This window comes from Penaeus vannamei, chromosome 20 (genome assembly GCF_042767895.1).
Source record: "Penaeus vannamei isolate JL-2024 chromosome 20, ASM4276789v1, whole genome shotgun sequence".
NCBI classification, from domain to species: Eukaryota; Metazoa; Arthropoda; class Malacostraca; order Decapoda; family Penaeidae; genus Penaeus; species Penaeus vannamei.
Window position 1 is genome coordinate 40,050,082 of NC_091568.1, and position 17,500 is coordinate 40,067,581.

The window sequence follows — 17,500 nt, forward strand, 5'->3', positions numbered from 1 at the left end:
GTTCCCAAGTTGTTGCTCTTTAACGGTTGCAATTTGTCATGTGTTAGTTTATTTGAGCGTCAGGTATTTAGACAAAACAACACCAAGGATGCAAGGCATATTATATTGTATATGTAAGATTTACATAACCGTTATGTTTGAATAATGTTATAATTCCTATTTAATCCAGCATGTCATTGCTGGTCCATTAGGTATTTCCTCACCTGGACCAATGAAGCTTTTCCATTACAACGACATGATATTGCATTTAATGTGTGCTTTTATATTTTAGTGTGTTCTACGAGGGTAATAGTTTTTGGTGAAAAATATTAGATTCAGGAATGTAAATTAAAATTTAATGTCAAAATTGAGTTCCCTTTGCCCCCCAAAAATTCATAAATGTAGCAGAAGGAATTAGGCTGATTTCCTCGTTATGTTTCAATTTATGATCAAAATCAGTCACAGTTTTACTCATTGGATGTCACTGAATCATCAAATGTTTGGCTTTAGACTTACTTTCTACACTTGTTATAGTTTATATGGATGTGGGTTATGCATAGTTTTATGACCTCTGCAAGTTTTGTGGCTAACAGAAAAGTTACAGGGAATGAGAAAGATTTTGTGAAGTGGTGATACTTGCGATTTCAGAAAAGTATTCATTGTTTACCTCCGTTGGGTAGCAGGCTGACTAGTGAAATAGATTCACTTAGTCCAAGTATTAGCAAGTGATATTTCAAACCCTTTCTCTCTATGCTTGTTGTCTTTTTTCTCATAAGTCAGTATAAGCTATCTAGTTATGGTTAAGTTACTGAGTCAGCAATGTAATGATTAATCCTTGAGGGCTGTGTTGCTTCCTTGTACAAATATTTATTTGTTTTGGTCATTGTTAACTTTTGACAAGACGTGTATTTATATATTGTTATATTTGTGTGTAATGTGGTCTTATCAACTCTATTCTCTATCTGACTTTAATATATATATATATATATATATATATATATATATATATATATATATATATATATATATATATATATATATATATATATTACTCTGAAAGTGATATGTGTACTTCAGTCTTTTTTTAGCACTTATGTATTTTCTTGGAAAAACTTTTTTTTTTTTATGTGGGCTTTAGGAATCCTGCAGGAAAAATGTGTTCAGAAGTGGCATGATAAATGCTTATATCAGGATAATATTTGATAAAATTTTATAGACCAGTGTTTAAGAATTTTGTTTACTGTGAGAAGAAAGAGGAAAGATAGGAGAGACATTGATGTTTTTGGAAATGTTTCTCAAGTACTTTCCAGACTGCTGCTGTTTTCCAAGGTTTGTCTAACCTTTCAACTGGATTTCTGTCTGGATAACTGTAGAGCCTTTCATATGTGCAGATCTGTGCTAGTGCGTATGGAGCAATTCGAGTTAGAAAGTGTGTGTGTTTGTGTTATTGAGTTAGTATGAGGTTGTGTGTGGCCGAGTGTGCGTGTGTGCGTGTGAGAGAGTGAGAGTGAGAGTAAGAATTTACCTGAAACATCATTTTATACTGATATGTGATTATAACAGATTCAATAAGAAATAAAATTGTTACAGTAATTAAAAACCTAACTTGTGACAGATCTTCATTTTTTTTTTTCATAATGAGATTATTTATTCAGGATATGCAATAGAAAGATTATTGAGTTAGCAGATACACAGATTGACTGATATATTAATTATTATTTTTAAGAAGAGATATAAAACTAGCAAGTTGCACTGAAATGGATGACTTAGTTGTTACATTTTGGAAAGTGGTTGCATATGAACAAAATTGAAATGGAAAATGTGTGAACATTTACTGATTGAGTGATATGTCTTTTTAATATGCAACTGATCATTGTTATATCTCAGAAGTATACTGTTCCACAATGAATGAAAAAGTGATTTAGGAATCTTGTTAATAGCTTTTTGTTTAAACTGCTACACATATTCTTTAACTACTTGATATATTGTATTTATGTAATAACCAGGGTCGAGTATGGGAAGATGTAATTATGATAAAACATTTTAACTAGACTTTCTTAATATTTAAGATAACAAACTCAACAGGTTTTGTGTGGAAATGCCTGTACTGTCAAATCAACAGAAAGGAAAGGATATATAAGAATAATGTTTTAAGATAGATATTCACATTTGCTATTGGTCTGAGGTAAGATTATGGAGATAAACAAGGAATATTAGATCGGACTTTCATATGTATATGTAGATAATGTTTGTGAAAATTATTTTCTTTGTATGTATATTTAATTGGGTCTTTGTTATACTTCCAAGTATTAAGGCATTGGATATATTCAATATACTAGATGAATGCACTGAATTTCTTACCTACAGTATCATAGGATTTTATTGGTCTAAAGTATTATTCCTCCCAATTATAGAATTATAAAAGATCAGACATTTTGGACAATTATCAGTGAAATAAAAATGGAAGACTATTTTGTGTATATTTGCAGTATTATTGTATAAGAAGTGATCATTTTGAGTTCTGAGATTCTGAGGAGCAGTTACTTAGGTGAATATCAGTATTCCATAGTATAAGGTACCAAGAAAAGTGGCAGATGTCAGACTGTACCGCAACATTTATTGGAAAAAAGGGAAGAAAAAGTAAAAAGAATGTGTTTTGTATCATGAAGCATCAGATCCCCATTTATGACATACAAACTGCTGTGTGTTACGGCCTGTGGCAGTCCAGAGTAAGGATGCAGTTTACCACGATAATGTAGGAATAATCACCGAATAATCTTCGACCTAATGGAAGCATGTAATAATTGTATCCACTCAAGACTTCTTTAATATTCATACTCTATTTTATGATAAAAAAAAGTTGTAGAGGAAATACAACTTAACCATAAGTAGAAACACAGTAGTTAGGTCTTCATGCTATAAAGAATTACAACATAGTTAAATGTGAAATTATTTTTCTAGTCATTTCACTGCCACACTGCAAGAATATATATTGTTACATTTGCCTCCATGACAAGTGAATTAGTTTATGGACCAGGTTAAATAGTTATGAACCATAGTTGTAGCTACGGATAATTTCCAACGTGGTCGTCATTGCCTGTGTAGGATTTCCACATTTCAGCATTTGTATTATGCTAAAAGTATATAATTAGTCACTTTGCTTTCAAATTTACATACCAATGAATGAAATTTCTTTTCTCAGAGAGCAAGAAAATTATCATTGTACAAAAATATATTTATTGAAATATTCTGATTGTTAGTCAGTGATTAAGTGTTTAAGATTGAAATTTTATACTAACATATAAAATCATTGAAATATATAAATAGAGGTGTATAATGTTGATAATAACTTTTTGAAATTTTACATTTACATGGATTATATTTATAACTAGTTTCCTGATTAGTGGCTTTGTGAATATCATTTGCAGTCACTTTTAGCTTGTAAAGAGGTGTGCCAACAGAAATTTTCATCAAAGTTGCCCAGTCAAAAAATAGTGAATAAATGGATTAAGGTGAATTAGAAGTGCATTGATGTGAGAAATTCATATTTTAATAGGCGTTTTTAAGCTTTTGAAGATTGTTTTGGGCATATGTAATTTTGATTGCAATATAATATCTCTGTCATTTTTTATTATTTTTCATGTTTCTTCTTGAGGTATATTCAACATTTTCAGACAATATGAGCATGTGTATAAACATGTGTATACATTTATACATACACTGAAAGGCTGAGAGTCTTGATTTGTACCTAAATAATCAATTGGCTCTACTATGCTGATATGAGATTAGTCTTCTTGAATTTTCACTTTCATGTAGGAAATGTAAAACAATGGAAGGATTATCACACTGGTGCTGTTTGTTTATACTTTACGTGGGCAAGCTGTGCTAAAGGAGGAGCTAGTCTGGATGAAGAGCAAGGCTTTGACCTAGAACTATATAGGTCTTGGGTGTGCCAGTAATAAATAGCAAAATAGTTGGAAGAAGTCTAAAGAGTGCTAATGTGACAATGCTTTTATCAACCAGGAAAGAACACTAAGACTAGACAAGTAGGTGTATTTATTTCTTGTATATGGTAAATATATTAGAGACAATGAAGAGGTGGGAAAGCTTTGGACACTGACAAAGATCTTTAGTGGCTATCTTAGGGTTTGTTTACATGATCAGTTTTATTGCACGGCACCGAAACCTTTTCTCAAAACTGACGGCATAGGCAAACACAACCTAAATTTAAATGTTTATTGGAGATAGTGCCTGGTTAGTATTTTGTAAAAATTTGTATATGTTCTGGTTTCTAAAGGAGTTGCTGACACTTTAAATCTGACATCTGGACTCATCATTGCATTCACATCTTGAGCAGTAGTGCTTGTAACTTTGCATTGTGCTCCAACTCTATCCTTCAGCCCTGATCCAAAATATGACCATGTAGAGTGACTGTAAGCAAGCCCTTAAGAGATGTAAAAAAAATTCTCCCCCACAAGGTTCCCCCCCTCTGCACCAGCCAGGCAATGGCAGTGCCAAATATATTGTCACTTTGTGTATCTATGATTAGCAATGCATGCTTCCTCTTGTATTCTGTATGTTGTATCCAATACTTTGTTCAACTCTGCAGTCTTGTGCTCATTTAGGTTGCTGCTTGTAAACATCTGTTCCCAGAAAATATTTACTAGTTTCAAGTTCTTGTCTTCCTTTCTCCCATGTGCCAAAATTCCCCTGGAGTTTTGTGATGTATTGTTAGATGTAGACGTGCAGAAACCTACCAAATGCTATGACTGATATTCATATTGTCATTAACCTAGCATCAAACGTGTACTTGTACTATATATGTAAATGAAGAACTTTTTAAAAGTTTCAGAAGGAACAGTAGGTGTTTGTTTGTCCATATTTGTAGATTTTCTGATTACAAGAAATTGTTTTCAAAGCTGAGCTGGTAACCAGTAGGTCAGATATCCAGCTCACATAAAGGTGAAGAAAAAGAATGGTGTAAATTTTGAATCTGCATAATTTTTGTTTTTATTAAAATTGATCTGTTGTTACTTCGAAGGAACCATAGTTGTTTTTATGCAATTTGTTATTTACTTACTATTATGAAACTATATTGCAGTAACTATGTTCTTGTGATTGTAGTTTTCCAACATTCCTGTTCAAATATGCAAATGGGGAAAAAAAAAAAAAAAAAAAGGTTATGATATTACCTTTTAATAGTTTGCTAATTGTTATTCTTATCAGTAACACTCCTCTGTAATGATGCTAGTTTGGTGCATCTTTATTCTTCAGCAATGAATAAACCTGAAATCCTCTAGCTCTGTTTTCTTTTAACATATAACATCAGTTCTCTCATGCACAGACTCCTTGGATGTACAGTCCTCTCAGCTTCCAAGTTCATCACTAAATGAGATGTCCGACAGGTTCTACTCGTGGACATGGTGATAGTAAGGAGCATGTTTCCCATATAAGAGTAATAACTGGTTGTTTGGCTGCTTACACACAGGCAGTGCCGAGTCACACCTTATGGGGGTGGTGTGTATTATCTTGTGCAGGTTTGGTAATTTGAAGCAAGAAATTATGAAACGGTTCAAGAGAATACTGGTCAAATGTCAAAGCAAATATGCAAGGGTTGTGAATATATATTGTAAAACAAGCAAATAAACTGCAAATTCACATTCTCATTGGGATTTTTGATGGGGGGGAAAAAAGAAAAAAAAATGGAAGAGATCAATATTTTATTGCAGGAGTCAGATTAAGGTACATGTCACATTTTGGGACTCGTGATAAAAAAAAAAAAAAAAGCAGAAACACTTCCATTTCTAAACGACCATCTATTGTTGGTATTTTTTGTGAAATCTTGTTTTAATGTACACCCAAGTTTTCTCAAAAGTCAGCAATAGAGGTAAAACACAACATTATATAAAATATATAACAATAAACCATATAGACTATATATAAGCACTTGTTTAAATAGTTTATATGAATGATTCTTAAGCCCTATTTCAGTCACACCCCTACAAAGGAGGAAAATAACCAATTTTCTTAAACTAGAATGCAGAACTGATACAAAAATATACTCATAATAATGACAGATAAATGTGTATATGCATAATACTGAAATTTGTTACCTACTTAACATGATTATAGTGCACTACTTGTATTTTTATAAATATATTCATGTATAAATATTTTTTTAAAATATATATTTTGCTCTACATACAAACATGAATTGCATGAGCTCAATGCACCCCTTTTTCTCAACATACTCATACCTATGGGAATAAACTGCAGAGAACTGAACATTTGAAGATAAAAAATAATAATACAGGACTGGTAATTGAACCCACGATTAAAAATGACTCGAGTAAATTTCATCAAAGCTTTACAGTAATAAAGGCTACCTTTAATGTATGGAGAAATTTTTGATTTCACTAGTTCGAAAACCTGTTTTGCGCTGTAGTGATATTTCTACAAAGACTTGAGTTATTGAAATTAAAAATACAAAGCTATTAAACCCTCAAGAAACTTTATGATTATGAAAGACATGTGTAACAAAAGGCAGAACTCAATTACCTTATACCGTCTATCAAACGGACAATAAACATGAGCTCATAATCACCCTTTCTGTTTTTGTCTTTCAGCTTAGGAAACTGGTCTACAATAAATCTCATTTTTTTTCTACTTTGCATTGTGTATACATAGCAAAAGCCATGAACTAATGCATATGAATTTTCCGACAAGCTGGTTTTACATAACATTCATTCATTGTTTTATATACACATTTGCTCACCATTAGTGATTCTGCTTCAATGTTATACAGACTCTAATGTTGTACAATGTCGAGACCTGCCTCGTCCATACCTGCGAATACAAAATGAAGAATTTATGTGTTTGCCATTTAGTTCAACTTAATTTTCATCTGTTAGAAAATGATACATGTACTATTCTGAACACTGGTTAAAAAATAAACTTCAAGGACTGAAGAAGTTGCATTTAACTTTGTCATAGCGCATCATACCACCACGTCCATGTGATAAGGAAAAGAGAAGAATCAAATATTATCAAATAATGTTCCTATTTGCACGCGTACAAAGAAATGTGCAGTACAGACGTTCCTAGGGGGTCCGCGAGAGAAGTTCAATTTTAGGTTTCAGTGTTACATGTATGATTATTCAAGATAAAGTTGTCAAAGATTTACTTTCAGATTTACATCTTTAAGCAATGCCATTTACCTAATGATATACTCAGTTATTAATTGTTTAGAGCTCTGTCAGTAGTAGGCTATCAAAATGAAATTTGAAATTGTATCAAAAGGGGTCTTTGGTGATGAAAAGATTGGGAACTACTAATATAGGAGTTAAGGCTAACGCAGACAAAACTTCTGTGTATAGGATTCAAAAACAAGAAAACAATTGCACTTGCTTCAGTCCAAGGTATACAAGTTCTTATACAGACCTTGCTTCAGTTACTGCTACTTAGCTGTCTCATTAGCCCTACCTCATGGACGTCGATATTGGAGCCGAACCACAAAACAAAGAATCCTCAAAATCTTCTCTATAACCGGGGATTTCGATGGTAATCTGAAAACAAAAAGGGATAAACTCCATTCCACGAGAAACCTTGTCCAACACGCCAAAATACACCCTTATAGACACAAATGCCAAGACATTTTCGTTATAAAAAAGTTTACGATTTGTTTACAGCGAATAGAATATCTAAAAGAGAACTACCTTAATGTTAAACTGTATATTAGAACTGCAATAGTACGATCATATTTATTCAATACTCTGTAAAGCTCCTGGTTATTTCGCCCCCAAAATATCATCGATATTAGACCGCATGGTTGCACGCTCTCGCCGAAATCCCCAAATCCAAAAGGTGAGTCCAAGGAAGTGCGAGAGAGAGAGAGAGAGAGAGAGAGAGAGAGAGAGAGAGAGAGAGAGAGAGAGAGAGAGAGAGAGAGAGAGAGAGAGAGAGAGAGAGAGAGAGAGAGAGAGAGAGAGAGAGAGAGAGAGAGAGAGAGAGAGAGAGAGAGAGAGAGAGAGAGAGAGAGAGAGAGAGAGAGAGAGAGAGAGAGAGAGAGAGAACCTTTTGAAAGGACTCACTGCCTTGGTGGTGACGGGCTCCGAGGGCGAGGTGGTGAAGATGGTTCCGATCCTGTTCGGCCCCGAGGTGATGACTCCCCCGCGGCCCGACTCGCTTGGCTCGCTCTCGGTGTCGTAGTGATGCAAGTAGGAAATCCGGTTCTTGCCGCAGAACATCAGGTGCAGCATCGTCATCACAATCTGACAATTTTTTTTGGAGAAGATATAGTAAAATAAGCTATTTCATCGAGGAAAAATACAACAATAGACATTTATTTTGATAAGATACAGTAAAATAAGCTATTTCTTCGAGGAAAAATACAACAACAGACATTTATTTTGATAAGATATAGTAAAATAAGCTATTTCTTCGAGGAAAAATACAACAATAGACATTTATTTTGATAAGATATAGTAATACAAGTTATTTCTTCGAGGAAAAAATGCAACAATAAACCCCCCAAAAAAACAAGAATCGAACCCTCCCGAAAGCGCATTCAAAACAAGATCCCCAACACACCGCAGCAGGCTTATACTCACGATGAATCCGTGAAGAAAGACGACGATGACGGTGGACTTCCTGAAGCCAATCGTATCAATCAGAACCCCCGACCCCCCGCGAGAGATGAACCTCCCCGCCCCGGACAGGGACGACCACAACCCAGCCACGCAGCCATGGGTGTCGGCCTCGTCAGGAAAGCCTCCTTGGCTGAAACCAAAGGGAAGGGGTTTTGTGGGCTTTGGGCAATGCGTTGGGAAGGGGAGTTTTTCCTGGGCTCTTCGTATGCAAAGAGGAGGAGGAGGGCGAGGGAGGAAGGAGGAAGGGGGAGGGTGAAGGAGGAAGGAGGAGGGTGAAGGAGGAAGGAGGAGGGCGAGGGAGGAAGGAGGAGGAGGGCGAGGGAGGAAGGAGGAGGAGGGCGAGGGAGGAAGGAGGAGGAGGGCGAGGGAGGAAGGAGGAGGAGGGCGAGGGAGGAAAGGGGAGGAGGAGGAGGAGGAGGGTGAGGGAAGGAAGGAGGAGGAGGAGGGCGAGGGAGGAAGGAGGAGGAGGAGGAGGAGGAGGAGGAGGAGGAGGAGGAAGGCAAGGGAAAGGAGGAGGGACGAGCAGGAAGAGGAAGGCATGGGGAAGGGAGGAGGAGGAGGAGGAAGGCGAGGGAAGGAGGAGGAAGGGAGAAAAGGGGATGGGAAGGATTTAAGTGGGAGGGGGGGGGCAAAGAGTGGAGGAAGAGAAAGGAATGAGGAAAAAGAGAAAAGGAAAAATAAGAGAAATTTGACAACTTTGAAAAAAAAACGAGAGAAAAAGAGTGAGCAAATGGCTAACCCGACGCAGGAAAGAACCTACAACTGGATCATTACTTACACGACCTCCTTCATGGCGTCGACGACCCCTGCCACCTGCTGCCCCCCGATGCCGCACCCGTTCAGCACGAGGGCGAGAATGACGATCACCAGCGTGCTAAGGAAGAGGTTTAGAACGCGTGGATTATATTAGAGTGAGTGAGTAATTAATGCCCGGTTAAAGGTCAATGTCCAGTTGTGTAATAATCTATACTTATTAATGTTTGCTTGTTGTTTTAGGAAATGGAAGGATGAAACTGATTGATATTGTGAAAGAAGCTGTGTATAATACATTATTTAGCAGTTCTTCCACAGAAAAATAACGAGACAAGTGTCAGTTTAAAATCCATAATAAACAACAACGATTTTCTTTGTATTCCGTGAAAGTAGATCAGGATGCAGTGACACACCAAAAAGACGGAAAACACTCAAGGATATTAAAGGCAGTTGAAGACACTCATACGAACCCCAAGATGAACCAAGCTCTGACACACCTTTGAATGGGAACTCCCGGGAAAGGTCCCAGCAGGAAGAAGGAGGTGAAGGCGAAGCAGGAAGCAAACAGGATGAACAGCTTGACCTTGTGGTAGCGGTCGCACGCCCAGCCCCAGATGGGAGACGCCAGGCTGTTGGCCCCGTCCTTCAGGCCGAACAGCAGACCAACGTAAAAGGGACTCAGGTCGAACTGGGGACGTCGAAGGTTTATCAGTGACTGCATTCTACTGAAGACCTATAATGGGCTGTTTGCCATTTACTGCATTCTACTGAAGACCTATAATGGGCTGTTTATCAGTTACTGCATTCTACTGAAGACCTATAATGGGCTGTTTATCAGTTACTGCATTCTACTGAAGATATAAATTGGGCTGTTTACCAATTACTGCATTCTACTGAAGACCTATAATGGGCTGTTTGCCATTTACTGCATTCTACTGAAGACCTATAATGGGCTGTTTATCAGTTACTGCATTCTACTGAAGATATAAATTGGGCTGTTTACTAATTACTGCATTCTACTGAAGACCTATAATAGGCTGTTTACTAATTATTGATTTCTACTGAAGACCTATAATGGGCTGTTTACTAATTATTGATTTCTACTGAAGACCTATAATGGGCTGTTTACTAATTATTGATTTCTACTGTAGACCTATAATGGGCTGTTTACCATTTACTGCATTCTACTGAAGACCTATAATGGGGCTGTCTAGTGGGTGATAGTTCACGATATAATTGCTGGGAAGAATTTCTGAATATGTAGAAAATTACATAATTCATGCCGGCAACTACTCAAAACACAAACAAAAAAAATAATCTTGGGAACAGGTATTACAGGAACATTAATTTTCAGCTGACAATTAGATTACATTCATATTTAAACATTGAATTTTAAGCTGGGCTAGATGAAGTGGGGACTAAGTATGCAAAGTAATTTACGTAACGAATCTTCACACGAACACGAACAACGCTCTACAGCAACTGGAATTCCAAGAATCAAAACAACTTATTTAACACCACGCATCTGCTTCAATACGCTCACGCTCTCTCCTTCCTCAGCCTCACTTTCACTCACATTCCGAAGCACAAGAGGCTCCAGGGTGACCGAGAGAAAGCCGTTGCTCATGGTGGAGAAGATGAACGTGAGGAAGGAGACCCACACGCCCGGGATGGTGAAGACTCGCCAGATCTGAACTTCTTTCTTCTTCTCCGTCTCATTTTCCGTCGTCGGTTGCTCCTCTTTCGAAATTGAAAGGGGAAGTAGAAAACATTGTAATATATTATTAATTCAGTAGCATTATACATTTATAAATACTTACGTGGGTTCATGTAGTACGAAAGGATAATCTGTTAGCAGTAACGCATCTCCACAACGTAAGTAATGTAAATACTTGAATAAACTCATCATAAGACGCTATAAAATACTGCTAAATCTGCATAGTAGCCAGCAATGAGGCGTCGATGACAAACTAACCTATCTTAAGAAAAGGAAATCGGTAATCTTTCATACTAACAGACTAACATACTAACACTGATTCCAAATAGTACGGTACTCACTTGCGGAATGGGGTAACAGGTAGGAGGCAAATATCGTCATGGCCATCTGCAGGCTGCCCATCACGAGGAAGGGCATCTTGAACCCGCCCACCTCGTACAGTGCCCCGCCCACCACCGGCCCAAACATCTGGGCCAAGTTCATGGTGGTCCTGGTCAGAGCCTTGGAGGAATTTGAAAATCATGAACGTGCGAGGGAAGGCTCTTCCATGCAACATACACTCGAGGCCACGGTTTATACATTCTCATGCTATACAGTGAAATATACAATCCTTTGTCTTCCCTAACCAAGAAATGAGAAAGGCAGACTTACAAACATTTTGGCAACCGAATCGGGAAACTCCGCAGCAATGAAGGCAAAGGAGCTGGTTAAAATACCGGAGTTTGCCGTAGCATGCACCATCCTGATGAACACAGCTATGATCACAAAGGCAGGGCCTCCTGGAAAGAACTCCAGAAGTCTGGACCAGAAGTAAAACAGCAATTATCACCCTGGATTAGAAATTGTTCACTTATTCTTAAATATGCATAATCGTATCTAAAGGTGTTCTATCATGGACAAACTTCTAAATACATGCGGCTTACCCTGTCAACATGCAACAACCTCCACTACAGAACAAGCCGGCTGTGAAGGCAAAGTGAACACCAATGGTCTTAAGCTGAAGGAAGATCAAGTGAACATCTGGTTAGTGCAATACAGACTGAGAAAGAAGTTAATCTATTGTATTTCATACAGGTGAGAAAAAGACAGGTATTAGTGGTCTCGCGAGTATGCAGGCACTGGTGCTATGTATTATATTTGCCACTGTCGTTCTCGCACGCACGTACGCACACGTGAACACATACAGTAAAATCCGTCGCCAACTCAATCTAAACCTGCCAATGAATTTCCAAATATGTTCAAATAAACAACGGATGTCCTATGCCTACGAGAATATTATTTGACTTCTATAAGTATGTTCAACAGGTAATGAAAAAAAACTAATAAAACTACATGAAAATGTAGGCCTATATAACTGCTGCTGACGTACAGACATGATGACTGAATTACTAGGCATTTCATTTTCCACTTTCCCAATATACCATAAGATTGGTTTCGTACCAGAAATTTAGCAAAAACTGTATCTAGAGAACCTATAAGTGAACATCCTATAATTACAAGATTTTGCCCATCATAACCTTAGCTTTCATGGGGAAAATGCGTTTTTTTTAAGTAGTTTCTCCAAATAAAATTAAATCCTGTACTATTGCTAGTGAACCAACACTAAATTGCTCGTATTTTCAAAATTAGCAAAATATGGAATAGGGTGTAAAGGGTAAACATCATAATTTACATTGTGTGTGAAACCTAGAAATTCACTAATTTCGTCAACAATAAAAGAATGAGTGTTCTACTTTCCAATCATTTTTCCTCTCAGATATCACCGGAGTATATGACAAATAAGAAAATGTATTTAAAGCTTGCCAAACATAAAAAAAAAAATCTCTGGAGCCAAAGAGTCAAGAGATTTGACCCCCTACAATCTTTAAACTATTCTTAAAACTATGCTTGAAACTTTTTTTTTTTTTTTTTTTTTTTGCACAACACTAAACCTTGCGAAAAAATATACACCAACTTCTCCTTTCGTGTCACTGTATTAGCAAGGAAAATCAAAAGAAACTGCCTTACATTTTTCCCAACCACGGGCGTGATAAGGAACGCTGTCAGGCAGTTGGTCCCGATGATGAGGCCGTAGATGGTGGCTGAAGCGCCCTTTTCCTGGGCCTGAAAGGATGAAAGGAAGGGCGGGTGATATTCAACATCTCGAAAACATGATTGTGTGAAGGAGAGCTTCCAGTAATATAGTAATGGTTAAAAAGAGGGTCACAAAAAAGGTTTAATTTTTATTTGTTTATTTTTATTTGCTTGTTTATTTTTACTTGCTTGTTTATTTTTATTTGCTTGTTTATTTTTACTTGCTTGTTTATTTTTACTTGCTTGTTTATTTTTATTTGCTTGTTTATTTCTATTTGCTTGTCTATTTTTATGATCATTATTTTTACTACTATCTAAAAATGCACAGTCCCGTTTGTAGCAACGCCACTCGAAGGGAATCTGTCACCATCGACATGGAATTCCCAAACAAAATCGATCAAAAATTTTTAAAATACTTAAAGAGTTGTTCGTATTGCAGGAATCTCAGCAGCGTCGGCGTGCAAGACCATGAGCGGCTGGGTGATTTGCAAACGAAATCTTTTAATGATAAAACTACTGCGAAGAAAATTAATTCCATGTGATAACGGTAATTACCCGGAAAGATTAAAAAAAAAAGTCGAGGAGGAGAAGAAAGGAAGGAAGTAGGAGGAAGAGGAGGGCCGTTTGACTGACCTCCCTTCCCCTTCCCTTCTCTGCACATCGTTTGAGTGACCTCCCCTTCCCTGCCGACCGTTTTAATGACATCTCTTTCTCTGTACATCTTTTTACTGACCTCCCTTCCCCTTCCCTTCCCTGTATATCGTATTACTGACCTCTCCTTCCCTGCAGACCGCTTGAGTGACATCACTTATCGGTTTATATGTATATCGTTTTACTGACCTCCCCTTCCCTGCAGACCGTCCCAGTGTCCTCCCCTTCCCTGCAGACCGTCTGAGTGTCCTCCCCTTCCCTGCAGACCGTTTCACTGACCTCCCCTTCCCTGCAGACCGCTTTAGCGACCTCCCCGTACTTACAATCTTCGGAAAGAAAGGCGGGAACAAACACACGGCGAAGGAGGAAGTCAGAGTACCCAGGCAGAGCACGAGGAGGATGTACCACTGTCTGCGGCAGTACGTCGAGGTGAAGAATTTCCCATCCTCCTTTTTCTCCTCTTGCCCCTTCTCCTTCGGCCTTCCTTTGTTTTTCCTCTTTCCGATCTTCCAGACGGACCTCATCAGCCTGTTGCAGCACGAGTTGCTCTTCTTCAGAGGCTCCGTGGTCTCGTTGTACACTTTGTCGCCGTCGGTTTCGTCGTCTTGGTCTGTGGCAGAGAGAGAGAGAGGGGGGGGGGGGTGTTTACATTTCTTCCTCGAAATTTCTATCGTTTCTCACAGAAAATGGAAATCGATGGGTAGACAAAAAAAAAAAAAAAAAAATCCCAATCTGATGTTTTTTTGTGTGTTTTTTGTTTTTTATACTTGGTTATACTGCTCTAATGAGGATTATTTTGAATTGCATAATCTGTGAAATGGACAGAAGTATCCCCATGTTTGGAATGGTTTTCTTTGGCCATTACAATAAGCTACATCTCTCATATGTTAGAAAAGAACATTGACTCGTACGTATTCCGAATAATGCTTGGTTTCAGAAGAGATATAAAAAGCAAACCCATATACTTATACTATTAATCAAAGGATTACAGCTTAGACGGAACCACTTCAGGGAAAATGAGAGTTGCTTATGAAATAGATGGTCTTTTAAACCTACCCCTAAATACACCCACACCCACACACACACAGACACACACACACACAGACACACACACACACACACACACACACACACAAAAAAAAAAAAAAAAAAAAATCCTATGGTTAGGCCGATATCCTCGCGGCTAGCACTTCCGGACTTGCGGGTTTTAATGAAGCAGGATAGCGGAGATAACCGGAAGCAATGCCCGAAAGGTATGATTTACTTCAAGATTAATTGTTAAAATGCAATTCCCTATTACTTTTGTTAATTTTAATTGTTAAAATGCAATTCCCTAGTTAAGATTCTCTGTTAAATGACAAGGCAAGACATTTCTCTTGGGTACACGCGTAAAAGTCAATCGGGTTTAAAAATAACTCGTACCGAAAAGGCAAAAAAAAAAAAGTTAACCTTTGACCTTTCAATAACGCAGGCAAATAGCTCGCGGATATCGGTTTCCCCGTTCGCGACGAAGCACGTTATTTGTTGAAGACTTTGGTTGTAAAAACGAACAAATACACCCAAAGACGGCCAGCAGATACGACAACGAAAACCTTACTTTTTACGTTATTATTGGTGACATCGGATTCGGAGTCAGAGCGCCGACACTTCGTAGGTGCGGTCGGCGCGTCCTTGAGGCCACGGTCTGGAGTGCTCGCCCCGGTCTCCTCTTCAGTGGTTGATGCCGGGCTTGGGGGCAGACCCTGCTCCTCGGCGGTCGGTGCGGGTCCCGTGCTCAGGCGGCCTTCCATCTTGCACCGGTCTGCGGTCATCACACCTGGGCGGCAGGAGGAGGAAGTGGTAGTGGCTTATGCGGAGAAGAGGGTCACCCAGCGGCACCCTTTCGTTCCGCAAACTGATATCTATATAACGTCAAATTAATGTATTTCTATGATTAGGATATGTAATGTAGGTAGATAGGTCAATAGATAGAACTATATTCACCATTGCATCTTGTGGGGTAAGTACATCTAAAAGCTTAACGGAGAATAGTTAAGGCCTATGACAACACGGTGGAACACTGGAGTCAAAGTAGATAGAAATTGCAATGAACAGAAAAGACAAGATATATTTTCTACTCTTTCCAAACCGTTATTTCGACATTGCCGCCTACACCGCTTTGTTTACATCCAGCCCTGGCAAACGACTGCCTGTCAAGCGCTATCTTGACAAGAAAAATCTCTGTGCAGACCTCCACCACTGCCACCTCTCCTCTCCCCCAGGGACCCCACAATCTCCGCACTACTATTTTTCTCTTCACATTTCTAATAACCCATGTCATAATCTTATGTCTTTTTTTAATCTTTTCTCCCCCACCCCTTCTCCAACTGGCGCATGATACAGCTCTCGGGGAATCCGCAGGAACAGTACACGGGGCGAATTAACACCGGCCGCCCCCTCTCAGGATGCCATACGTCCCCTCCCCCCACGCCCCAGAATAACTCTCAGGGGATCACAATGACAAAGTAAGATTTGCCGCCAACAAAACCCAGGCAATGGTTGTTTCCTGCTCTCCAGCTGCATCAGATGTCATGAAGGATAAGCTCTTAATGAACAACACCGAGGATTTCATTTCAATCCTTGATGTGGACATAGACAATGATCTCAGATTTAACAGACACCTCAGCAGGATCTACAAAATAGGTGACAGCTGCTCTCCTGAATCTTCAAGGAATTCTCGCGCCGTACAAGTCCCAGAGCAGACCACATCTAGAAAATGCCTCGTTGGCCTGGTCTTCTGAGTCCACCAGCCTCAACAGGCTAGATGAAAGAGAAAAACGGGCTCTCAGGCTTATCCAGGACGCCAACAAGATCGTAGCGACGTCGGGGCTCTAACGGTGCTTCACAACAAGGTCTGTTTAAGTACAGGTCTCGTCACTTCGGGGTTCTGCGCAGCTTTGGGCGATAAGGCCTATGACGTCACGTGGCGTGGACGGAGAGCGGGGGGGGGGGGGGAGGGGAGAGGATGGGAGGATGGGAAGGAGATAATAGAAAACGGTAGCAAATGAGCAAATACTTTAGTAATTTTAGATATAGGTCATATCGTATATTTTACGTGGATTCAGTTTTGTAATTCTCATGCTGCAGCTTAGATATGGTATAAGTAAAATATACAAAGACGACTTGGCATAGTTAAACTCCAAGTTTTTTTTTTATTAACTTATTATAAAACAAATCATACAGCCAACGTATCACAACACGCACTGCATAAAATAAATAAGTAGGGCTTATTTATATATATATATATATATATATATATATATATATATATATATAATGTATGTCAGTATATACATAAATATGATATATATATGTATATATATTTACAAATAATAATGATAATAATAATAACAATAATCACTGAACAATTACAGGGCATTGCGGCTTTGCGCGCGCCAGTCAGTCAAGCGAGAGAAAACGGGAGAGCGAGAGAGATCCTTCCGGCTCTACATCACACCCAAGAATGATTACTCGAGTAGCGTCGAACCCCCAGGGTTATACGCCACGTGACGTCAAGCGTGAGCCGGACGAATTTGAGCCGCTCAGAGACGATACCTGGAGTTGTATGGACTTTGTTTCACAAGGTTCGGGTGGTGGGAGAGAGAGGGAGAGAGAGAGAGAGAGAGAGAGAGAGAGAGAG

The 17,500-nt window shown here is 38.6% G+C and overlaps 2 protein-coding genes across 3 annotated transcripts in view; one reads left to right on the forward strand and one right to left on the reverse strand.

The window, feature by feature from the left end:
* The window catches only part of LOC113826325 (monocyte to macrophage differentiation factor 2), a 32,038-nt gene extending 26,762 nt beyond the window's left edge, over positions 1 to 5,276 (forward strand). Inside the window, exon 6 of the mRNA XM_070135532.1 lies at positions 1 to 5,276. This exon is cut by the window's left edge and continues 1,508 nt beyond it. The gene's annotated coding sequence lies outside the window, so the exon portion shown is untranslated.
* LOC113826323 (MFS-type transporter SLC18B1) overlaps positions 1,602 to 17,500 on the reverse strand; it is a 37,303-nt gene continuing 21,404 nt past the window's right edge. The window contains exons 2-14 of one of the 2 annotated variants that reach the window (XM_070135530.1): positions 15,419 to 15,637; positions 14,145 to 14,431; positions 13,105 to 13,200; positions 12,021 to 12,094; positions 11,749 to 11,896; positions 11,439 to 11,598; positions 10,957 to 11,120; positions 9,878 to 10,068; positions 9,406 to 9,501; positions 8,589 to 8,757; positions 8,070 to 8,249; positions 7,462 to 7,544; positions 1,602 to 6,825 (exon numbers count right to left, since the gene is read on the reverse strand). In XM_070135530.1, coding sequence (XP_069991631.1) covers positions 6,777 to 6,825; positions 7,462 to 7,544; positions 8,070 to 8,249; positions 8,589 to 8,757; positions 9,406 to 9,501; positions 9,878 to 10,068; positions 10,957 to 11,120; positions 11,439 to 11,598; positions 11,749 to 11,896; positions 12,021 to 12,094; positions 13,105 to 13,200; positions 14,145 to 14,431; positions 15,419 to 15,632 — 1,911 coding nt within the window. In that variant the 5' untranslated portion in view covers positions 15,633 to 15,637 and the 3' untranslated portion in view covers positions 1,602 to 6,776. Of the gene's footprint in view, positions 6,826 to 7,419; positions 7,545 to 8,069; positions 8,250 to 8,588; positions 8,758 to 9,405; positions 9,502 to 9,877; positions 10,069 to 10,956; positions 11,121 to 11,438; positions 11,599 to 11,748; positions 11,897 to 12,020; positions 12,095 to 13,104; positions 13,201 to 14,144; positions 14,432 to 15,418; positions 15,638 to 17,500 lie in introns of both variants that reach the window. The other variant, XM_070135531.1, reaches the window with a different exon arrangement.